A 26,221-nucleotide genomic window follows, 5' to 3' on the forward strand; every position below is an offset into this window, starting at 1 on the left:
AATATTATTTTATTTAATCCTGAACTGTCTGTACATCACTAGGCTCTCTGTTCAAAGGTTTGGGTTGCCTTCCAACCCAGTAGTAATGTTTGCACTTCCAGTGCATAATATAATTGACAATATAAGATTCAACAGGCTTTATCACTTAATTACTTCAATTGTTGTGGCATTAACATATTTTTCCAGTAGCAAACTAAATAGGCAAAAAAATAATAATTTATTCTCTTTTATTTTAAACCACCTCTGAATCAGTTTCTTTGAGCTATGTTGATTGCAAATGAAAATGTTAGGTTAAATGACAGCTGAGAAAATAACAATGAAAAGCTAGATTAATTTTATTATTTTATAGTTGAATACATAAAATTGTACATACGATGAGAAATAATTGAAACTTTAAAAGTTAAAACTTTTAACTCCTCTTATGAAAACAATCTGTCCCCCGGGGAGGCCATTAGTTTAAATGCAAAGAGATAACAAATACCATTTGCGGGTGTCAATAGTGTGGTCTCATGCTATGCAAGGGCCATGATTAGCAAGTTTGTACACCACCACAGGGACCTGTAATGTTTTTCATGTGTAGTATTTTTAAAGCTTTTTGTTTGATTTCTAACAAGGTAGAAAGAGGGGGATAACACGAGTCCATTTTATTCTCTTGAGATGTCTTAAAGGCCTATCAGACTGAGTTTAGCATCAGGGAAAACATTTCTCCTCGTCTAGCCAGTGCTTGCTCATTCTTCCCTTATAAAAACCAAAGGGCTGGCAGTTTTCTTTTAGGAACGTGGACTGAAGGGAGATAAATACCCCTGCTGGAGAGGAAGGTCAAGTTCAAAGTTTTTCTTTCCTTTGGATTCAGGAATCAGCAAATGGAAAGACCAGCCAAACAACTGAGCAGCAGGCATCTGATGGTTAAGCCCTCCCCCAGGACTTTTTATGTACATAAGCAGAAGTCACTGGAGCAGCTGCGGCGCATTAGTTCCAGTAGTTTAGCAGGCTGCTGCGTGGCGCGGACAAAGCCCAGCCAGCGCGCGGCTCCCTCCATGTTCCTTTGCTGCGGGAGCTGCGCACGGTCTCAGCAGGGATCGCGGGGGAGGGGTGACGTTTACTAGGCTCCTGCAGAGAAGTGCACTCCCCCTCTGCACCCAGCCCCATCGCCACCTAGACACTGAGGCAGGCCACCGAATGCACGAAGCGCAGCTGGATCCGACCTGCTTCCCTGGACATTTCCCCTGACTCTGAGCGAAGCGATCACTGGAAAGAGGCCAGGGAACCACGTTGCCCTGGATTGTTGCCAACTGTACAAAGTTGCCCGGGAAAAATGGCTCAGCAGGCGGCAAGCCCGGACACCTTAGCCGTGCCCGAAGTGGATAATCCGCATTGTGCAAACCCCTGGCTGAATGAGGATCTGGTGAAATCCTTGCGCGAAAACCTGTTGCAGAATGAGAAGTCCAAGACAGCAAGGAAATCGGTTTCTCCCAAGCTCTCTCCGGTGATTTCTCCCAGGAATTCCCCCAGGCTCCTGCGCAGGATGCTTCTCAATAGCAACATCCCCAAACAGCGGCGTTTCACGGTGGCACATACGTGGTAAGGTTTGCACAGATTGTTGGAAATGGTGGCTGTTCCCCCCATGACTCCTGCTCCTCCCGCCGTCCACTTGAGGGGTGGGGAGGGAGCACCCTTATCTTCCCTCACCTGTGATTTATCATAAGTAATGCACCTTAACAGTCAGTCCCGCGGATGTCCATTCAGGGCAGGAAGCCTGGAGATGGGTCATAGGAGAGGTTGAGGTGGGTGGTTCTCAAAGTTCAATTCCTATTGCAAGTTCCTACAAGAACCTTGGATCCCAGATGTCAATAAGAATGCAGTTTTGCTCCCATGCTGATGTGCTGGCGTTTCTTTGATTTCTTAAGCCACTGTGTCTGCCAGGTTCTACCACAGCCTAGGAAAGAAAGGGCCAGAAAGGACAGGAGGAAAATTGTAATTTGTTCTCTTTTCTGCATGATCCCCCGTTGAACAGAGGTGTGTGTGTGTGTGTGTGTGTGTAACGGTGTGTTCCTGTACAAACCCTCCTCACTACTGGCTTTAACATGTCTGTAATCACAACTCTGCCTTTCAAAAGGAGAGAAGAAAGGATTTAGGGATTCTGTGCAGAAAGTTATAGCCTGGCACTTGGTATTCTTTGAATTTGGATTCTTTGAATATTGTGTCAATATTTTAATTTTCTTTCCGAATATTTCTATCTTTTTTATAATGGGTGCATTTGTTTTAGGTGTGTGCTTCCATAAATTATTCTAGATGACTCTGGGGATTTTCATGCTCTTGTCAAAACAAATATTAAGATAAACCATTTTGTGAACTTATAATGGTGTTTCTGTCCCAGAATAATCAATTCCAGGCTATAATGGGGGGGGGGGGGAGGGCTTTGTGCTGAACACAGTTAATTGTAGGTAGTAGTAGGTTCTGTGTGCTGCCTCCACTAGTGGTAACATGAATATTAAGTAGGATAAAAGCAAGCAGAATAAAAAGAAATAATGAGCATGTTAGTTGACAAACTGATTGAATGATTTTTATAGTTCTTCTATAGAAAATCAAAGGGTATGCCAGGAGTGGAAAGCTAAACAAGACAGAAATAAGATTTCTAGGAAAGAAGTAGCAATTAGGGAGACTCAAAATCTACACCAACAACATGGCCATTCCCTGGATTGCATTAATGTCATAGATGAAAATAGATGACAAAGGAAATAAAAGGCATGTCCTGGCCAAAGAAATGTCTGACCTCAGGATTTTAATTTCCAATAGCTAGACCTCTGGCTGGGGAAGTATTCTTAGTCCCAAGATTTTAACTCAGTGGCATTTCTAAGTTAGATATAATGCTCATAAGAGGGGTAAGACAAACAATGGATTTTTCAGGCTTAAAGAAATTGTGGGAAAATGATGACTTCTCTTAGAGGAAGAAATTGTTGAAAATTTTTGTCAGAAATAAGCAGTGAATGAAAGGCATAAACACCGAGAAATGCTTTGAGGAAGAGGAATGGCTTGAAACCAGGCATCAGGTGCCAGAGCAGGGAAGCTGGCTAGAGTTCATACAGTCAGGCCCAGAATTTTGGTATCCAGTGTCGCTTTTGGTTGAGATGCTTTTTTATTTTATTTTTTTTAAATTAGGGTTCCTAAATTGTACCCATTCAACAATGGTACAACTCAACTGCTTGATCTCTATCTGAGTGAAGCAACCTAGAGTTCAACTGGAGGTTATCTGAACTATTTGGACATGTTGAGATGTAATGAAGGCAGGAAATCTCATGAAAACAGGCTTTCTTCTGAAATTTCTGGCACTTCCTTTTCTGGTTCTGTTTGGAGAGACTCCAAGAGCACAATTTCTGCCGATATTTCATTTTGGTATGTCAGGTCTCAGCCAGATCAGGGAGGCATCAAAAGAGCAATGGAAATAAAAAAATAAAAATCATGATATTAATTCTTGGTACCTCAAAAGGAAAACAACAGTCCTCATGGAATAAACATATTCAGCGAGGGAGTTGAAAACAGTATCTCATATTATTCACATTGATTCAATGAGTTCCAAGATTTTTATACTATCTTTTGACAAATATCTCATCTGTGCTTTCATAAGCACTATACATAATTTAAAAAACTACTCCAAATATATATATTACTGCTGTTACTACCACCACACTCAAATCTTCTGCTCCTTTTCAATTAGGTGACTAGCCATTTAAGTACTCCCCTGGTGTTTTTTTGCCTTAGAATGTTGGGTTTTACACCCGATTTCTCTACCATTTGATATATATATATATATTCAATACCTACTAAGTTTAAAATGTTTCATTTGTACTTACGGGTCACAAAATTGAACAAGAGCTATTTTTTTTTGTTTCAAATAATTTACACTCTAGTTGACAAAAAGAAATCATATTGAAAGGCATCTATTTTAGTTAAGGTAATCATGTTGCTCTACAACATACTCCCCAAATCTCAGTGCATTGACACTGTAAATGGTTATTTATTGCTGCTGCTTCTCAAGGGGAGGTAGCCTGTCTTGGGGTGCTTCAGGGACCTGGGATTTCACCATCTTGTGGTTCCATTATTTGTAACACATGATTTTCCAGGTGGTAGGCTCAGCTGAATCAAGGAAAAGACCATGGAAGATGGCATGTGTATTGATGAGGCAGGTCAGAAGTATACACATCACATGCCAGTATTCCCTGGCTAGAACTAGTTCTTTGGCCACATCTAACTGCAAAGGAGGCTGGGAAACCTATCTCATCTGTTCCCAGGAATAAGGCAAAACAGATCTGCTGAACAGATAACCCACCTCAGTCACTGTATAGTAAAGGCTACCAGATTCACCCTCCGTCCCATACTTGAATTCACAGAATAACATCTATGACGACCAGTTCTTGAAGTTCTCTGCACACCTCCTGGATGAGGATCAGACATAGCAATTCTATTTTTTGACATATTGATTTTGAAGTCCTTCCTAATATATGGTAGAAGTCTTCTTCTCTGTAACTGTCACTGGGGACCTAGGATCTGCTTTGAAAATCCCAGCTTGAATCTCTCCTCTCTTCTGTAATGTAGCTGTAAATGCAAGAGGCTTAGAGTAACTCACCCCAGAGACCCAGGGCCCTGTTCTGTTATTGGTGGTGTACCCATTAATCAATATTTCCAAAGTTAGCATGCTTTTTAGAAAATCTTCACTTTTCTTAACCAAACACCCTAAGTTATTTCACCTTTACATGTTGTGCTTACCAGGTTGATCCTGGTTGTTTTTGGATTTTCATGGCCCATTTAAAGAGTAGGGTACTAAATTGACATAAAACTCCAAATGCTGGGTGACTTGTATGGAAAGCATCTAAGCAGCAGCAAGTTTACTTAAATTGAAATTCTGACTTTCCATCTATGAGTTGTGCGATTTTGAACAAGATACTTATTATATGTCTCAATTTCCTTGTTATCCAATTTTTGGGGGAATAGTAATACTATCTATTGGTCGTGATGGTTTTATTAAGTATATTCCTGTGTAAATTATAGTGTGTTGCTTGAAGATAGGCACTTAGTGTCACTATAAACTAATATATTCCTTATTATGCAATATATATATATATATATATATATATATATATATATATATATATATATACACTAGGGGCCCGGTGCACGAAATTCGTGCACTGGGTGTGTGTGTTGGGGGGGGTGGGGAGTGTCCCTCAGCCCAGCCTGCCCCCTCTCACATACTGGGAGCCCTCAGGCGTTGACCCCCATCACCTTCCAATCACAGGATCGGCCCCTTGCCCAGGCCCCTTGCCCAGGCCTGACGCCTCTGACAGAGGTGTCAGGCCTGGGCAGGGGAACCTCATTTCCCCCCATCACTGGTTCTTCCCCCAGCCCAGGCCTGATGCCTCGGCCAGAGGCGTAGACCCCCATCACCCTCCGATCGCCTGATCGGCCCCTTGCCCAGGCCCGACGCCTCCACCAGAGGTGTCAGGCTTGGACAGGGGACCCCCCATCTCCCCCCGATCACTGGCTCTGGCCCCCGCCCAGGCCTGAGGCCTCTGGCCCAGGAATCATGCCTGGGCAGGGGACCCCCATCTCCCTCTGATCGCTTGCTCCACCCCCCGCCCAAGCCTGACGCCTCTGACCCAGGCTTCAGGCCTGGGCAAGGGGACCATCATATCCCCCCAATCCCCAGCTCCGCCCCCCACCCAGGCCTGATGCCTCGGCCAGAGGAGTTGACCCTCATCACCCTCCGATCACCAATCACCGGATCGGCCCTTTGACCAGGCCTGAGGCCTCTGGCAGAGGTGTCAGGCCTGGGCAGGGGACCCCCAGCTCCCCGCGGTTGCAGGCTCCGCCCCTGCCCAGGCCTAACACCTCTGCCCTAGGCGTCTGGCCCGGGCAGCGGGCACCCGCAGCTGCAGCAGCACCGCGATCGTGGGCTCCGCTTTAGGCCCAGGCAAGGGACCCCTAGCTCCCGGGACTGCCAGCTTCGACCGTGCCCAGCTCCCATCGCTGGCTCCACCCCTACTTCCTGCTATCACTGGCCAGGGCGGCAAAGGCGCCTGATTCTCTGATCATGGCTGGGGGGCAGGGCAAAGGCGGCCCCAGGGCCGCCTTTGCCCTGCCCCCCAGCTCTTAGCTCCCCCCTGGGTTTCTGATCACTGTCAGTGGCAGGGGGCTTCTTCCTGCTTTCCCTTTCGCCTCCCTGCATTGTTGCCTACATATGCAAATTAACTGCCATCTTGTTGGCAGTTAACTGCCAATCTTAGTTGGCAGTTAATTTGCATATAGCCCTGATTAGCCAATGAAAAGGGTATCATCGTACGCCAATTACCATTTTTCTCTTTTATTAGATAGGATATATTCATTCTAGTTTGGTCTGCCTGCATTTTTAGGATCCTATTTAAATTTTTAGATGCCAAGTTGTTCGTAGATGGATGGACTAAAGAGAATATATGTGAAGAGACCAAGAGTTCAAAGGAACGATGGGTGTATCAGTTTCATGGGAAAAGAGAGGAAGAAAGGATAGGTATTGCTGAGGCACAGGCCTTGAACTTGGTGCCTCTTCTCTGCCTATTCCCATCCCTTTTGTCTTTCAAATCCCTCACTTCCTGAGAGCTTTCTCCTGTTACCTCAACTGGAAACAACCAACTGCTTCTTCAAAATCTCTAGCACATCTTCCTTCTGCTATTCCCTCAATGCTTATTAAAATAACTACATCACTAGCTGATGTTTACTGGATACATCTGGTGTGTGTTAGATTAGAACCCTCTCCTGTCCATGATTTTCACCACTCTTTTTTACTATTTTTACTTCATCTCCAGTACCTTGTAATATAATGATTATAGAATAAACTCTGCTTTCATCTGAGTAGGGGATTCCCACTGATGTTAGGAGGAATTCTAAGCTCAGTGGAATCTCTGGTAAAGAAAATCAGTCAGGAAAATCTTTATGTTTTTCAAGTTTTCTCCTCAATTCACATTGTGTTCTGTGCACTAAATGAAGGAAAGTGTCCTAGATGAAATTAGGCAATTCAGTTTCTTTAGGTAAGGGGGTATTCAGATAGTATGCATTTGTTTTATTTTTATAATTTCTGTGTGTGCGTGTGTGTTTTTAACATACCCAAAGTAGAAGAAGCTCTTTGTAGCATCCTTAAACAACAAAATAGTTTCTGTAGGGGGATTTTTGAAATGCCTCTTTTAAGACTTTTAGAAAATCTCAAAAAGTTTAGGGAGCTAGAAAATGTTTTTGGACATATTTTTTGCTTCTTACAAATTTCTCTTTACCAGGCATTGGAACTAGATATAAAATTGCTCGTGTTTAGAAGTAAATATTTGCTTTCTTGAGTCAAAATTTCTTCAGCTACTATAGTTGCTTTTATACTTATTTAAGAAAGAAGTTTACTAAACATTTCTTCACGTTAACCTTTAGCGTCTGTAAAGGAGAAATTCATCCATTTAAAGAATTTGTAGGTTGCCCTGGCCAGGTGGCTCAGGTCATCCCCTACACCAAAAGGTTGCCAGTCTGATCCCCAATCAGGACATATATGAGAGGCAACCAATAAATGTTTCTTTCTGATCTCTCTCTCTCTCTCCCTCCCTCCCCCCCTTTTCTCTCTCTCTCTCTTCCTTCCTCTCTGTAAAAGAAAAGTAATAAACATATCCTCGAGTGAGGATTAAAAAAGGAATGTGTACATTACACACACACACACACACACACAGTTGAGTAGGTTTTAAATACATTATTTAATGATTCTATTTGAAAACTCTTTCTCTGTTGTTCATATATTTGCCCTACTTAACTTTAAGGTTATCATTATCTCTGTCCCTTGTGTGAGGATACCCATTTAAGGGCCTTCTAGTACTCTCTCTGGAGATGGGAATTCAGGGGTGGGCTGTGGTCATAGTGTAATTCTAGGGGAAATCCTTTGGTGGGAACAACAGGAAGTTATGCCAACAGGTTGGGCAAGGCCAGTTGGCCAAGTATTAACTGTGTCCTTGGCGTAACTGGCTGTGTGTCTTCAGGGGTATCTTGGGGGCAGTGCAAGTTAAGGCTGCTTTTAGGTTTTGAAAATTTTTGTTAGCCTTTACTAAAATCAGAAGACCTCAGAAAGACATTCCTCTTATAGAACTTGTCAATTGACTTGAGGGCCCTGGCCAGTGTGTCTCAGTTGGTTAGAATATCACCCCATATACTGAAAGGTCATGAGTTTGATTTCTTATCAGGGCCCATACCTAGTTGTGGTTTGATCCCTGGTCCAGGTGCATAGTGGAAGTAACTGATTGATGTTCGTTCTCTCTCTCTCTCTCTCTCTCTCTCTCTCTCTCTCTCTCTCTCTCCCTCTCTTGCTAAAATCTTGGGCGAGGATTAAAAAAAGAAAGAAAGAAATTGCAAAGGTAAAAATGTGACAAATAGTCACAGAGGAAAAATGAAGACAACATGGAAATGACCTGGCAGTTCATGATGTGTGTGTACTTCCCGTCATCTTTGACATTTACCTTAAAGAAAAGGAAAGATAACCAGCTGAAGCCATTGCTACTAGCGGTGAAAATATCTCCAAGCAGAAGTCTTTCTTGGAAATGCTAGAAATGTTGAATGAGGAGAAATTAAAACGTTGAATCTCAAAGTTCATTAAAATAATTTTTAAATCACGGCTTTAATTTTAAAAGTTATTCTTTGTATACACTTCTTTATAAATAGCAAACTCCTGTGAGGGAAGAGAACTAAATGAGCCTAAGCACTGTTTTTGTTATTTATTTATTTATTTTTATAGGAAGCTACCAAAATTGTTCTTCAAGTAATGGTTTCAGGAAGAAGCTTTATTATTATCGGTGCAACAAAATTATTTCATTGTTTTTAATGTTTTTGCCTTTGAAAAGAACTCGTGCTTTAGAATTCTGATGGATTTTGTTTAGTTTGAAGTCACATATCTCCAGCTCTGCTGGCCACGTAGTATTTGACCTTAGTTACTCAACCTTTCTGAATTGTAGACTCTATTCATAAGTCATATGGTTATAAAGGCATTTGATATTTACCAGTGAAGAAATGACTACTTAAATTTACAAAGTGATAACACACTACAGTACATTTAAGATAAGTAATTAAAAACAAGTTCCAACTTGCTGTTGAGAGTGATGCTGCATTGGGGACAGACTTCTTTCATAATTCTGTGACTCATAAATAGTCTGCAGGGCATTCAGAATGAAAGTATTGCTGGTTCATTCTCAATTTGCAAGCTAAGATTTTATGTAGGAAATGTGAAAATCTATACATAATGAAATTTAAAATTTTAATTTAAAATTCTTTTATATTTTCAATTGTATATTATTTTCCTACATCAGTCTCTTCTACTGCATACACAAATTTTAATTGAACTTAATAGAGTGACATTGGTCCACAAACCTATACAGATTTTAAGGGTACAAGTCAACAAAACATCATCTGCACAGTGCATCGTGCACCCATCGGCCTAAGCAAAGTCTCTTTTTGCCTCCATTTACCCCCCCCCCTTTTCCCACCTCCACCTCCCCCACCCCTCGATTTTAAAATATCATTTTGTGCTCAATTTTAAGGACATAAGTGATTTCTGGCTACTGTAGATGAAGTACTTCTCAAAATGAGATCTTGAGTTAATATGAGAAGAAATTAGTTGATTTCAGTTTGGAATGAAAACTTTATTATAATGTTTTATTATAATATAGCTATTAACAATATAGCTCCTGCTATGTGTCAGGTATTCTATGTATATCAACTCTTCAAAGCAAGGTTGAGTTTGAGTATTATCTGTATTTTACATATGCTGATGCTGAGGCCCAGAAAAAATCATTATCTACCCAAAATTGCTCAGTTCTGCAGAGATGAAATTAGTTTGAGTTAAAACTTGAAACTAGGAGTGACTAACTCTCCATCCTGTGTTCTTTCAGCATCACCTCCCTTTGGGCTAAAAGTCACATTCACATTTATTACGTTACTCTGAATGTATATCAAAGCCACAACAATGAATGCTCAATGATTTTACAAAATAGTGCAGTGGTTCTCAACCTTCCTAATACAGTTCCTCATGTTGTGGTGACCCCCAACCATAAAATTATTTTCGTTGCTACTTCATAGCTGTAATTTTGCTACTGTTAGGAATCGTAATGTAAATATCTGATATGTAGGATGTATTTTCATTGTTACAAATTGAACATAATTAAAGAATAGTGATTAATCACAAAAACAATATGTAATTATATATGTGTTTTCCGATGGTCTTAGGCAACCCCTGTGAAAGGGTCATTAGACCCCCAAAGGGGTTGCGACCCACAGGTTGAGAACCGCTGAAATAGTGTTTAGTTATCAGAAGGGTAGGAACAGATCCCTTTCTGGGCATGAAATCTCAGTTTATTTGTTTACATATGTGGCTTATATGAATGTAGACATCTTTTTTTCTGATAAAAATATGTGTATGGATAGGAGAAATATATATCTGATGCAGAGTACTTTTTAAGTAAGACTGACATAAAAGCAAAACCAATCCAGATAATTTTATTTTCAACAATTCAAAGAAAAGGGCATGAAAGGCTTGAGATCTAAAGAGAAAGAGCAAGTCAGAAATCTATTAAGGTTTAGTTCCAGAAGAGCCAGCTGGAAATGATGGTCTGCAGCCTCAAGTCACTAAGCAACAGAGCAGCAAACTGCTTGGTAACCAGAGCTGGCCTGACTCACAGGCTGGCTGCTAATGACCGGGTGGCTAGATAGGAGGACCAAAGCCCATCTTACCTCAAAACAATCTATTCGTCTGCCAGCCTTTTGCCAATCCCTTCATTATGGAATAGCCTCTTTGCCTTAGCAAGATATCTGCTTTTAGGAGAGAAATATATCTGGGACCAGGAGTAAATGCTGTCTGTCTTCTATAAAATGCCATTTCTGAGATTATTTTTTCGGGGGGCGGGGGTAGGGGGGGACAGTTCAAAACACCATAAATAAAATGTAAGGTTTAACGAGAGGAAAGAAAATGACAACATTGAGATTAGTGGCTTGAATTTTTGGTTTTCGTTAACAAATACGTACAGGGCAAAATTGTCTGATTTCACATGGTGAGATTTGCCTTTTATTTGACACTTTTTATCTTATGATCTTTTCAATTTCATGCTTATGTATTAACTGTTTAGATGGACTGTAACTTCCTAAAAAGTGGGAAACTCCATATGGATCCATCTTTGTAGTCACAAGCACTGCCTGTATAATATACACTCAATAAAAAGGTGTTGTTTGATTGAGAAACATACCTTCCATTGCTGTGTTTCTTATGCTGAACACCTGGGGAGACTCATACTCTTTCAGCCTAGAAGTCCAGGTGATGTGGTATTTGATTGCTATAGTAGAAAGAAATGTTAAACTTAATGATTAATGATTTATCTGGACTTTGTTACCATGACTCCGTGTGTGTGTGTGTGTGTGTGTGTGTGTGTGTGTGTGTGTGTGCTGGGTTTGCAGACACCTAGACTAGTATAATTTGACTCTATTATATGTTAGTATATCTCAGTGAGTCACTATGTGATAGTGTCACTAATTTATTAAATATATGTATTTTAATAATATTTAGTTTATACTTGAAAATAATTCATATTTGGAAAACATATTTAAGTATATTTATGATTCTTAGGAAATTACTGAATATCTTGTTAAACTCTGATGGCTAATTCTTACCTCTTAGAATTCATAGTGGTTAGATTATATACCAAGAACTAAGCTTTTACAAGGAATGCCAAGATTTTGTCGGGGGGAGAAAGAAAAAACACACTCCATAGTTTCTTTTTTAGAATGGCAATTTGAAGAAATCTCAACTGGCAGAAAGTAAGCACCATGTCTCTAAAACAGAGCTTCAGAATAACTAAAATTGAATAATAGAAAACCTTTTTGAAGAGGTTTTACAGATTTTTGTTCTTTTAACATAAATATTTTGCCCAAAGTTCAATCTATATCCATTTTTACTTTGTGGTGATTTCAAATCAACCAATTTCCTTTCCATTACCCTTTTGAGATAGCCCTCTGATCAAATTAGCTATTATTAAAATAAAGGGACTTCCTCTGAAAATTGTTATTAGTAGGGTACATGTTTTTCTTTTTAAATTTTTATGCAGCTGACTTCACATTTACATTTATAAAAGGCGAGGGTGTATTGTTGACCTTTTGAATTGAGCCATTTCTGACTAATGCGGTTACCTGGACTATCATTTCTGCTTGTTTACCTTCTTTAGGTTTATAGTGTTTATTTTGCTTCACTTTATTCTGTGCAGTGTGATTCTTTAATGGCATTGAGAGACTGCCAAACAGAACAGTGTATGATTTATGGTGGTAATAACTAAAACATATATGAATGGGAGGCTGATGACGCACCAGGCGGAATGCTGTGGCTCTCCTCTGAATAGAGCCTGGCTTCCGTTGGTAAAGCTCTCGTATGAATAACAATAGCTATGTCATCAACAGTGCGATCATTCCTGTGCCACCTTCCAGTTTAAGGTACATATGTGGATCACTTGAACTGTTTTATATTTAATACTTTTTGGTGGATTTACATTTTTATTTGAAGGCCCATATGTTTAAAAATATGGCTTTAAATCCTACTTTAAATGGAAAACCCATCCTATCTAATAAAAGAGAAACGTGGTAACTGGCATACGACCGCTACCCTTCCCATTGGCTAATCAGGGCAATATGCAAATTAACTACCAGCCAAGATGGCGGCCGGCAGCCAGGCAGCTTGAAACTAACATGAGGCTTGCTTGCTTCAGTGACGGAGGACTCCAACGTTCCCCGCCTGCCACTGCAGGCCTCTGAGCTGCAACTCTAAGCAACTATGTAACAAATATAGAAGCTAAACAAAACCTCAGAAACCTGCTTTAGTCCGCCGGGCTTCAGCCAGTAGGATCGCAACATTGTAAGCAAAGACCAGAAACCTACTTTCAGCAGCAGAGGACTATGAGCTGGAGCCAAGCCTCAAAGCTAAAGGTGGCCCAGAAAAAAAAGAACAACAACAAAAAAAGGAACGGTTGGGAGCTTCAGTCACCCCCAGCCTGAAAACAGCCCTCAGCCCCTCACCCAGACTGGCCAGGCACCCCAGTGGGGACCCCCACCCTGAAGGGTGTGTGACCAGCTGCAAACAGCCATCATCCTCTCACCCAGGCTGGCCAGGCACCCCAGTGGGGACCACCACCCTGATCCAGGACACCCTTCAGGGCAAACCAGCCCGCACCCACCCGTGCACCAGGCCTCTACCCTATATAGTAAAAGGGTAATATGCCTCCCAGCACCGGGATCAGCGGAGCCACAAGGCCTCCCAGTACCGGGATCAGCATGACAGGGGGCAGCACCCAAACCCCCTGATAGCCCTGAGACTCTGTATGTGACAGGGGGCGGGGCCACAACCTCCCTATCCACCCTGCTCTGTTCGTGACAGGGGAAGGCGCCCCAACCCCCTGATCAGCCCTGCTCTGTGCCTGATAGGGGGGAGCTCCCCAACCCCCTGATCGCCCTGCGACTCTGTGTGTGACAGGGTGCGACACCCCAACCCCCTGATCGGCCCTGCTCTGTGTGTGACAGGGTGCGGCGCCCCAACCCCCCCCCCCCCCCACGGGCCCTGCTCTGTGTGTGATGGGGTAGAGCCATAACCTCCCCATCGGCCCTGCCCTGAGTGTGAGAGTGGCAGCGCCCCAACCCCCTGATCAGCCCTGCTCTGTGGGTGATAGAGGGTGGCGCCCCAACCCCCTGATGGGCCCTGCTCTGTGTGTGGCAGGGGGCAGCGCCCCAACCCCCTGATTGGCCCTGCTCTGTGCGTGACAGGGTACAGAGCCCCAACCCCCCTGATGGGCCCTGCTCTGTGAGTGACAGGGGGCAGTGCCCCAACCCCCTAATTGGCCCTGCTCTGTGCGTGACAGGGGGTGGCGCCGCAACCTCCCCATCGACCCTGCCTTGAGTGTGACAGGGGACGGTGCCCCAACCCTCTAATCGGCCCTACCTTGAGTGTGACTGAGGGTGGCATCGCAACCTCCCAATTGCCCTGCTCTGTGCATGACAGGGGGCAGCGCCCCAACTCCCCAATCGGCCCTGCTCTGAGCCCGACCAGGGGCTGCACCTAGGGATTGGGCCTGCTCTCTGCCACCCGGGAGCAGGCCTAAGCCAGCAGGTCGTTATCTCCCGAGGGGTCCCAGACTGCGAGAGGGCACAGGCCGGGCTGAGGGACCCCCCTCCCCCCCGAGTGCACAAATTTTTGTGCACCGGGCCTCTAGTCTTATAAAGAGGTAATATGCAAATTAACCCTCCTGCCCTCAGAAGATGGCTGCATGTGACCAGGCTGGCAGGGGAGTTAGTGAGGACCAAACAACTGAACTAGCAGGCTGCATGGGGCGACCAGGCCGGCAGATGGGTTAGTGAGGGACAACCAAACGACTGAACAGCAGGCTGCGTGGGGTGACCAGGCCGGTGGGGGGCCATGAGGGGCAACCAGGCCAGCGAGGGGGCTGTTGGGGGTGACCAGGCAGGTAGGCAGGTGAGCAATTAGGAATCAGCGGTCCAGGATTGTGAGAGGGATGTCCGACTGCCGAGTTAGGCCCAATCCCCTAAACCGGCAGTCAGACATTCCCCGAGGGGTCCCAGATTGGAGAGGGTGCAGGCTGGGCTGAGGGGACCCCCCTTCATGCATGAGTTTTGTGCACCGGGCCTCTAGTGTTATTTATAATACATAGAAGATAATTTTAAAATACAATTTAAAAAGGCTAAATAGAGGCCAGCTAGATACTGTGATCTCCTAAGGACTCTGAGCCTGAGGTCTGTGTGCTCTCTTTGTTTAAAAAGTACTACAGAGATGTAAAAGACCAATTAAATCTTTTTTCTTAAGGGAATAAGAGTGACTGAGAGGGATTTGGATAGAAAATAACCTTCTCATTATTTAATTTAATATTTAAAAATTCAGTGACCCACACCACATATTTAATGCTATCTTGTTGTAGTGTCAGACCATTTAATATACCAACCCAGAGAAGCCTGATATTTTCAATGTTGGAAGGATATTGGTTCTTGTAATGGTTCTTGGGATTGTAATTGCTCAGTTGAAGGTAGGCACACTGAACTTGGGTTGCATGATTCTATTTATAAGCAGAAAGTGAGGTAGAGGCACCCAGTTTTAGCACCACCCTATACTTATTAATTTCTTACCTGGTAGCTACACAGATGTCGAGAAGCACAGAACTGTTCATGGAAAATACTGCACATGCTAATGGTAGCTTCCAAGTTCTACTTCTGAACAGCATGAACATGGGACGTTTTTCAAAAGTGTAGGATCTCTGTGTAAGTGAGTGAAAGCTGAGGTAAGCGAGGAATCCAATTTTTCTAAAACTCTGTAATCTTATGAATTTATTTAATTCTAGACTAGAACACCCACACAGGACAGGCTACATAATTTGCATAGCCTGATATCAGATGAAGATGCAGGATTATTCCTTAAAAAGAATGTTGAGAATTTCCTAACAACAACAGCAGAGCATCTATTCTAACCCATCACTGAGCCCTTCTGCAAGGGAGAGGGAGGGAGGTTGCCTTGGCGCCCTGGACACATCAGTAGTGGAGAGCCCTGCCGGGCACAGGTGTCTTTTTTTTCTTGGTACCCCTGTACCATCAGTCTGACCTTACTGCAGTATGCCCCCTGTACCATCAGCCTGACCTTACTGCAATATGCCCCCTGTACCATCAGCCTTACCTTACTGCAGTATGCCCCCTGTACCATCAGCCTGACCTTACTGCAATATGCCCCCTGTACCATCAGCCTGACCTTACTGCAGTATGCCCCCTGTACCATCAGCCTGACCTTACTGCAGTATGCCCCCTGTACCATCAGCCTTACCTTACTGCAGTATGCCCCCTGTACCATCAGCCTGACCTTACTGCAATATGCCCCCTGTACCATCAGCCTGACCTTACTGCAATATGCCCCCTGTACCATCAGCCTGACCTTACTGCAGTATGCCCCCTGTACCATCAGCCTGACCTTACTGCAGTATGCCCCCTGTACCATCAGTCTGACCTTACTGCAATATGCCCCCTGTACCATCAGCCTGACTTATGCCCCAGCTTCAACTGTTAGCTCCATTTAGCAAAGTCCAACTCTTCAACCTGGCTTGACTTCCATCTGCCTCCCTGGACTTTTCCTCTTGGGAAATCTCTAACCTTAGATATAACGTGCAAAAATGAGCTCACGGTTTCCCCATTTCTGGTTTTTCTGTCTGTTCATGAAACAGGATTTCCCAGTGAGCCAGCCTGAATCATCTTTGCCTTCTGCTTTGCCCTCCCTCTGCACAGGGAGAGATTATTTCATCTAATATATCTTGCTTTTCTGTCCCTTCCTGATGCTGTCACCGATTTTAGCACTTAGCCTTGTGTTTGGGCTATTTCAGTTAGCATACTAACTTGTTCATGTGCCACAATCTGTCCCTTCCCCTTGAGAAGGTCTACTTAGGCTATCTCACTAATTATCCCAAAGTTCTGCTTTGGCTGCCCACTCTCTAGGGCAGGGGTGAGCAAATCTCTTTCTGTAAAGGGCCAGATAGTAAAAATGTTAGGGTTTGTGAACACTACGGTATCTTTGGCAACTACTCAGTTCTGCAGGTATAGTGCAAAAGTAGCCACAAGATATTTAAATTGGCATACATGTGTTCAATAAAACCTTATTTACAGAAAAAGGATAGAAGGCTGGATTTGTTCCACTGGCCATAGTTCACCTATCGCTCGTTTACAGGATAAAGTTTATACTCCTCAACCTGGCACTTAAGTCGCTCGCATCAGTTCTAAACCTATCTCCACAACCTTATCTGGTGTTTTCCCTATGAATGCTTCACCATCATTCATTCTAGAGCTGCGTCAAGGCAGGGTTTCTCAAGCTCAATACTACCTGCGCTGTTGTGTGGATTATAGGGTAGATATGAGGAGGATCCCTGGCTACTGCCCACTAGTTATCAGTAATATTCACCCTGTTGTGAAATTCAAAATGTTTCCAAATTGTTAAATGTTTCCTGTGGGGCCCAAAGTGTCCCTTGTTCAGAACCACTGGTCTAGAGGGTAAGTTTTATAGAGGGAGGAACCAGGTCCTTCTCATCCACTATTGTATCTCTAGCACATACTGCAATATAGCGATGCAGAAAGAGGCCCAGAAACATAGTGCCTGGTCCAACTTCGCTATTCACTTTTAGGAGAGTGAGAGATCTTAGGGGTAGGGTGTTATTTAAACTCCACAGGCCACAATTAAATTTATTTGTAAAATGTAACTATTACTCATTCATACATGCTTCATAGAATTATTAAAAAGTTCAAATGATATATGTAATAAAAAACTTTGAAAATAATAAAGTACTAATAAAATATACTGTAAAAATTGAATTGGTGGAACACAGATTGATCTGAATCTATTGAAATATAGGAATTTAATTCACCTCACATACTGTGATTACTCTGTGCAAATTATTATATGGGATGCTATTGTCTTTGCTCTCAAGAATTAGGACCTGATGGAGCATAGAATGTGATTACTAAAATAATAATTGCCATAATTACAAAAATGATGTGAGTTTATAGGAAATAGAGATTTCTGGTTGTGGGAATCGCTCAAGATTGAGATGGAATGTGACATGGATTAGTCACAAAGAAGGGCCTGAGCACTTCCTTAGATTACCTTATTTAATATTTACTGCAACTTAGTTAGGTGTAGACTTCGTTATCACATTTTACAAAGTTAACAGTGGGGCTTAGAAAGAGATTTGATGTAAACATAACACATAGGTGATTTCAGTAGGAAGAGGACTGAAGAATGGAAAGAGAGGAAGTGGCAGGAGGTGAGTCCTTTTCACCAGTGGAACAGCATGAGCAAGTATGGGGACTACATGGGGTTTAGACGAGTTTTCAGTATAGCTGGATATCCCCAAGGAGCCACCCCCATAAAGGTAGGCTAGAATCAGGTTTTGAAGGTAAACTAAGATTCTCATTTTCTCTTTCTCATACACACACACACACACACACACACACACACACACACACACACACACCAGGGGTTCATATGCTTAAATGAAACAATCAATTTTATTTTTCTTAACAGCTTCACTGCAAATAAAAGCAAGTGACATTTTAAGTTATCCCCTGCTAAGCTCTCTAAACCACAGGTACATACATAGAACACTCTCAATAGTTTGGATCTGAGATTCAGTCCAATTAGACCAATCTATACCATCTTTCAGCCAAGAAATGCCTTTCTAGGAATCCTTCTGAAACAGCAGGACACACAGTTGTATTTCTATTTGAATCAGTGTTAACCTCTCTGCTGCCACTTGTGTGCCAAGGCATAGAACAGAGGCATTATTTATGTGAGGTGTGTGCCTGCCTTTTTACTAAATTGCATGGGAATGTAGTGCTTATAACACATCTACCAGTTTGCACTGAAGGTAATTTCTCTATTTCATGACTGGTTGACCAGGATAGGAGTGAAGAGCTAAATCTCTTGTTATCCTTTCATTCATTCAAAAAATAATTTGAGTGTCTATATCTGGTGATGTAGCATGGAGTGTATATTCTAATAGGGGAGAAGACCATGTGAAAATAAATATTACAGGGGGTCAGAGAATGACAACTACAGTAAAGAAGAATAAAGCAGGGTCAGAAGATAGAGAATTTCATATAAGCTGTTTGGGGAGGTCTCTCAGGAGGTGACATTTGAGTAGAGACCTGAAGGAGGTGACTGCGTGACTCTATGACTAAATAGGGGGAGAGCATTTCAGGCAGGGATAACAAATTCAAAGGCCATGAGGGAGGATGTGATTGGTGTGTTTGAGGGAGGAGAATGTTATAGAAAAGGAGGTCAGAAACATAAAAAGGGGTCAGTGTTTTTGAGGCTGTAGTAAGAGATTTGGGGTGTTTTTGTTATTGCTATGTCATATTGAAAGGAAAAGGGTAACAGCGTGGGTGTCTGCTTCAGGGATATAACATGGTCTGACTTAATTTTGAGAAGAATCATTTAAGCTTTTTTTTTGTAGAAAATACAGATGTGGAGAAAAGATGAAAATAAGGAGGCCAGTTAATAGGCTGTTGTAATAATCCAGTGAGATATAATGGTGGTGCAGAGTAGAGTAGTAAAAGGAGAGGTGGTTAAAAAAAAAAAAAAAAAAAAAGGTCACAATTCTCTCTGCAAACAGCAGAGAAAAACAAAAAAGACACCTACTTCTCCTTTAGGGGCTGTGGTACCAAGATGTGGAAGGAAGAATAGCCACCACTTCAGAGAACTGAAGTCAATCAGAATCCTCAATGGGCAGCCAGTAGCGTTAGAGCTAGAAACAGAGCAGAGGACATAGGTTGAGAATACAAGATATTTTACTGATGACAAGCTATGAGTGATAGAAATCACAATGGAGAGATTGCAGGCTGGGGTTGGGGGGAGGCTGGGGACATAAGTCAGCTAGGGCAGTGATCGGCAAACTCATTAGTCAACAGAGCCAAATATCAACAGTAAATGATTGAAATTTATTTTGAGAGCCAAATTTTTTAAACTTAAACTATATAGGTAGGTACATTGTTATTAACTTAATTAGGGTGCTCCTAAGGCTTAGGAAGAGCCACACTCAAGGGGCCAAAGAGCCGCATGTGGCTCGCGAGCCGCAGTTTGCCGACCACGGAGCTAGGGGATTTACAGAGCCATCTGGGGCTGAGAATCTGGGTGTTTTGTGGTTCTTGTGGTGATGATTATATGTCAAAGACAAGAATCTCATTTGAGGCTCTGCAGCTAGAGAAACACAACTCTTTGACTGGATGGTCATTCTCTCGGGTCTGTCTGTTTTAATTCATTCTGGTCATGCTAATTCTACCTGGAGTGCATTTACAGACATGGAGGAGAGGCAATGGGAACTAGGAAGGCCAGATCTGTCCTGTAGTCTTCAGTCCAACATTTCTGTCTGATAAAGCTATGTTCTTCCCACCTCTTACCATAAGTTCATGTTCCAGGGATGAGAGATGTGGTGAAAGATGCAGAAAGGTGATTGGGAAATTGCTAGCATCCAGATGTATGGCCCTGGGGCAGATTTTTCTGACATTAAATTACTCTACTTTCCTTGCATTGGGTAAAAATCCTTTTCTTAAGCAAGATGTTAAAACTAGAAAATTTTTAAATTTATTTTTTAAATTTTATTTATTGGGGTGACATTGGTTAATTAAATGGGATAGGTTTCAAATGTATTTTTCTATAATATATCACCTTTATATTGCATTGTGTGTTTTTGGTGGTGAACACACAATGTAAAACTAGATATTGAAGAACTGAAAAAATATTTTTGAAAAAATGTATGTTGTACTTGCTAAAATAGCTCATACATATAGTTATTACAATGATACTGCTTTTATTAAATAAACTGGCTTTACATGTAGACATACAATGTCTTTAATAATAGGAAGACTATGCAACATTTTAACATTCACAGAGGAATGTTTTCCTAATCATAATTGTGAACAAAACAAATATGAAATTGGTAGAACATGGCTTTCTCTTGGGATTTTGCTTTGTTAGTTTATATTGCTGCCTTGGAATTTCTATTATGTGAGCTAGCTGGCTGTAATTAGGATATAGAATCTTTACTTAGGAGTGTGCCCTGCAAACCTGCAAAGCAACATGTGCAAACTTTTTTTTTTTTTTCCCTGAGGGAAAGGGCAAGCCCTGACACCCTTTAACCTGTCAGGATTATGTAACTCTTGCTGTGATTGAGTGGTTGGCTTTTCTTCAAGAAATGCTCCTGGTATGTGTTTTATGTTCTGACAGAGCTGTGGCTTTGCTGATCAGCACGTCACCTCCTGTGAATACGTGGGCATGCTTTTGTGCATTTGCTCTTGTAGCCTGGGAAGCATATTTCAACACACCGTCCAGAATTGGCTGGGACATACCTGTCACTCCCAGCTGACTCTGATGACGCTCTTGCCAACGCAGATTTACATCAACACAGTTCTTTAGTGGAAAAAGCTCATTCGGAATAGACAGGGTGGCCCATTTAAAAGAGGAAGAGCATCAATTTGCAGAGGACTGAATTTTAAGAGGAGCAGTATAAAAAAATACCCTGTCAACCGAATCCTTCACAGAGTATAACGTTATAAAAAGCGTCACTCATGAACTCTCTCCCCTCCCCCAAATTGTATGTAACTCTAACTGCTAAAGAGTGGCTTATGTGGGAAAGAGAACTCCCTTATTGCAGGCTTTGCTTCTCTGCATGTAGAAAAGCAGGCATATCTCGTGGCCTCTTCTTTCCTTATCTGCATAATCCTAACTCTGTATTCATTAAAGAAAGTATAAGGTGTCAGAGCTGAGGAGATGCAGTATAATGAGACAGGATTGCTTTTATCTGCTCAAAATTCATTTTGGCATTTCAGTGGATAAATAGATCTTACTTTTAGCATGAAACCTTTTGGCATATGTCCATCTTGTTTTTTGACTCATCCTCACTATGATAATAAATGTTTGGGATAGCCATATTACTCAGTCGTGTGGGTTTGTAGACAGGAAGCCAGACACTCAAAAATAAAACCTGTTACCATAGCTATTTAGAAAAAAAATACAAAACTCTCTTTGCTGTACAAAAGAAAGCTCAGTGTCAGTGGCACATGGCATGTAATTACTTTTATTGTGGCTCCATACTACTCCCCCTTCATTTTTGTCTATACTAAGTCATCACAATAATGGATACAACTGAATGAGTTGCAATTTTACTCCTTGTCTCATGACAACCAGCAGGATTTTCAGTGACATATGCTTTGATCTCTCTGCTTTTAAAACTCTTAAGCAGGGCAGCTCTAGACAGCTTTGTCTCAGATGATTTTATAATCCTAATAGACCTCGTCATGAGTTCTGTATTTATGCTTGTTTAGACACATCAAAGTCAAGCTTTATACCAGGGGCCACTTGGAAAGTTAAGGTCATCAACTTCTTGTTGTAGACATTGGGTTGCTGTCATGCCTAGTAAACGATGGTCGACCTTGTAAAGTGATCAGAAGTTCTAGGCTACAATAGAGGAATATTTTAAAATGCTCTGCAATGTTATTTCTTCTGCTGTGTTTTGTTCATATTTACTATGGAAAGATGCAACACTTTAAAGTGATGAGTTTACAGGCTGATCAGATGATAGGGTTGGTTGGAATTTGAATAAGCATTAAGGAGAATCACAAAAGGAACAATTGGCAGTGTTTTCAAACCTTGTCCAGGAGAGAAGAACTATTGGTTAACAGAAGGACACTAAACATTTAAATTATATTAATAATCTTACTAATAGCATTTTATGTATCTGTCTACCTAATCTATCAGCTATTTATCTAGATCTTTTGTTCTAGTTTCATGTTCACCAAGCAATCTTATGATTATTGTCTTCATTGTTATAGAGGACTGGCGAGTGTGAAGGAAGGTGCTGGGTTAGATAGTCAAGCATTATATTCTGTACAATGATTGTGGTGCTCAGAGAAAAGAAAGTAATGGCATTTGAATTCCATTTAGCAGTTCCTTGAGCATGTCTGAAATGGGTTTGTTCCTGAGAGAGGAAGATGCTCTCATGTGCTGAGAGATTCCAGTTTTTGAGTCTACAAAACTAAGTGCCAGATTCTAATCCTATTAGTTTCTCCAAGGTATTGCCAGCCTTCAAGGCCTTTTGGGAGGCAACCTGCTAACCTTCCCTGGTGAAACCTCTCCACTGTCATGCCCTGAATATTTTCACTAGAAACCGTGGTGGCTCTAATATATAATTTAAAGCTGTAATGACATTAAGAATGAGGAAAAGGTCATTGTTTCATTTCCTTAATCTCATTTATGAATGTTTGGTAAGACAATTGTGACTTAGGCTTTGAAATTTATTTTCTGGTAATAAAATAAAGCACAGGATACAGTGCGTAATTTTTTCTCTGGTAGTTTGATATCTTAAAGAACTTGATCAACCATTTTAGGAAGCATGTTCAGTACTCAGAGACCTTTTGTGGAATTTTTCTGGACTCTTTTCTTCCCCCTTCTCAGATCTAGTAGCAGAGAGGACACCCTGAAATATTTCAGCGTTCACCACCACCCCCCAAAGTTATATCTTTTAGGGAGTTTCACATTTTAATAGGGGTTTTGGAAGATAGCAAAGTCTTTGTGACTCAAGTGCATGGACCTCAAGTTGTAGAATTACAGATTTCTAGGACAGAGTTCAGATCAACCACATTAACAATTGTGGCAATGTTTAAAAAAAAAAAAGGATTATTTCCTGTAATCACTCTCTACCAAAGAGATGTCTTTTCAATATTTAAGTGCCATGGTGACATGTTGACTGTTAAGACTATTACAAAAACATATGACCAGAGGGGAAGGGAGGTAAGGGGGTATAATGGTATAGAAAAATGGTGATGGAAGGAGACTTAACTTGGAGTGGTGAACATACAATACAATATACAGATGATACATTATACTTGTACATCTGAAACCTATATAATTAAAAATATATATTTTTACTGATTTTGAGAGAGAGAGAGAGAAACATTTATGTGAGAGTGAAACATTAATCAATCAGCTGTTTCCTGCATGCCCCTTTCCAGGGATTGAACTCACAATCTGGGCATGTGCCTTGACCTGGAATTAAACAGGCAATCTTTCAATGCATGTGACAATGCCCAACCAACTGGCATTATGAGCGAGTCCTGAAACCTATATAATTTTATTAAAGAATGTCACCCCAATAAATTCAATAAAAATAAATTAATAAATGAAATGTATGAGAGGAATGATGTAAAAGTGAGAGTCAGTGTTGAAACATTTGTTTTCAGACTGTCCTCTAGAGAAAGTCATCTGAATTAGTTTCTTAGTGCTGCTGTCATCATAAATTATCATAAAGTTGGTGGCTTAAAACAACAGAAATTTATCTGCTCACAATTCTGAAGACTGTAAGTCCCAAATCAAGGTGTTGGCTGTCCTCTCTACAGAGGTGTTAGGGGAGACTCTGTTCCATTCCTGATCTAGCTTCCAGTGGTTGCTGGCTTCCTTGGCTTGTGGCCACATCACTCCAATCTTTGCCTCCATCACATGCCTTCTCCTCTGTGTCACTCTTTCTGTGTGTCTCTTTTGAGGATGCTGGTGATTGGATTTAGGACTCATCTGGATAATCTAGGACCGTGGTTGGCAAACTGTGGCTCTCGAGCCACATGCAGCTCTTTGGCCCCTTGAGTGTGGCTCTTCCTATGCCTTAGGAGTACCCTAATTAAGTTAATAACAATGTACCTTCCTATATAGTTTAAGTTTAAAAAATTTGGCTCTCAAAAGAACTTTCAATCATTGTACTGTTGATATTTGGCTCTGTTGACTAATGAGTTTGCCAACCACTGATCTAGGATAATGTTTTCATTTCAAGTTCCTTATTTCCCCAAATAAGGTAGAAGTCACAGTTTCTGGAGTTTAGGATGTGGACATATCTTTTTTGGAACCACCATTCAGCCCATCACAATGTCTAAAGATATGCCTTGTTTGGAGAGCCCCTGAGAAAGCCATCCAGATGGCATGCGGTCTGGGCCATGCCCATGCGGCTAATACTTTCTGACTACACCAACAGCTCTTGAGGACTCCAGCTCGAATACTTAAGGCAATAGGGCTTCTTAGGAAAAGAATGCAAGATCTTCAAGTAGACAACTGCAATGGTCACTGGGTGTGCAGTTATAATATGTCAGTGTTTCCTCCTAAAGGCTCGTAAAAGGGATGAGAAAAAGAGATGTACTATATGTATATCCCACGTTCAAAGGCTGTTAATCGCATTGTTTACCCATATCTTCAGAAAAAAATCTCTTCTGCTATCATGGTAAACAACCTGCTTCCCTATTTATAATGGTCTAGCCCTCTAGCAACCTCAGCACGAAATTATAGCTAATTTGCCTACTAATGTCAGGTGGTCATAATAATCTGGCCACTCAGTGTATATAGAACTCTCTTGAGAGGAGGAAGGAAAATTGTAGCCCTAATAAGTTCAGAAAGAAGAAGAATGGGTGTTTTTCTAATTTTTTTATGAATGTTTGGTTTGTTCTCAGTGACTATAATTAGCATTTTAACACCATAAATGTGATACACGTTTATGGTAAAAATTCTTACAAAACATAATGGTGTGGAAATCCCCTTATGCCCTTCCTCATCCCTCTAAGCTTTCTGTTTGCTCTAACTGGGTTCCTACTCTTAACACTGTCTGGTATAACATCTCAAAAATACTTTATGCATATTCAAGTCAATATAATAAAAATATTGATAACATTGACTAATTTACATATATTAAGCACAATGGTAGGTATTTTCAGGGATTACTTCATGTAATTCTCAATACAAACCAAGACTATACCTGTAAGATAGATTTCTACCAGTGAAATCATTGTTCCAAAGATACATTAATTTTAAATATTAAAAGATATTGGCAAATTTGCTTCCAAAATTGTTTTATCACTTTACACACCTATAAACAGTGTGTTGGAGGGCCTATTAACTTCTCATTATCACTCTTACAATCACTGGATATGACCTATTTTTATTTTTCATCACTTTGTGTGTAAAATATAACATTATTTTACTATTCAGATTTATGAGTGAATTTAGTATCTTTGAATTATTTGCCATTTCTTTTATTGTTTGTTTTTATTTTTTAAATATATTTGTATTGATTTCAGGGAAGGAGAGGGAGGGAGAGAGAAACATCAATGATGAGAAAGAATCATTGATCAGATAGAAGCATCAATGATGAGAAAGAATCATTGATTGATTGCCTCCTGCTTGCCCCACACTGGGGATCAAGCCCACAACCCAGACATTTGCTCTGACTGGGAATCTAACTATGACTTCTGGTTCATAGGTTGATGCTCAACTACTGAGCCACAGGGCCAGGCTAAAATTTTTTTAATACAGCAAGATTTAGCAAACCTTCCTGCATGTGCTGCTTTTATGCCATGTTTTTTTAAAATATATTTTTATTGATTTCAGAGAGAGGAAGGAAGAGGGAGAGAGAGAAACATCAATAATATGAGAGAATCATTGACTGGCTGCCTCCTGCATGCCCCCTACTGGAGATCGAGCCCACAACCCCGGTATGTGCCCTTGACCAGAATCCAACCTGGGACCCTTCAGTCTGCCAGCCAACGCAACTGGCTAGGGCTTATGCCATGTTTAAGGAGTGTG

General features: G+C 41.4%; 1 protein-coding gene across 5 annotated transcripts in view; it reads left to right on the plus strand.

Moving 5' to 3' along the window:
• The first annotated feature begins 968 nt into the window (after positions 1–968).
• Positions 969–26,221, plus strand: part of PDE4D (phosphodiesterase 4D) — a 657,725-nt gene continuing 632,472 nt past the window's right edge. For 4 of the 5 annotated variants that reach the window (XM_059694587.1, XM_059694588.1, XM_059694586.1 and 1 more), the window contains exon 1: positions 969–1,581. In XM_059694587.1, the coding sequence (XP_059550570.1) occupies positions 1,316–1,581 (266 nt within the window). In that variant the 5' untranslated portion in view covers positions 969–1,315. The remainder of the gene's footprint in view (positions 1,582–26,221) is intronic. The other variant, XM_059694582.1, reaches the window with a different exon arrangement.

The sequence above is a fragment of the Myotis daubentonii genome, chromosome 4, assembly GCF_963259705.1.
Source record: "Myotis daubentonii chromosome 4, mMyoDau2.1, whole genome shotgun sequence".
NCBI classification, from domain to species: Eukaryota; Metazoa; Chordata; class Mammalia; order Chiroptera; family Vespertilionidae; genus Myotis; species Myotis daubentonii.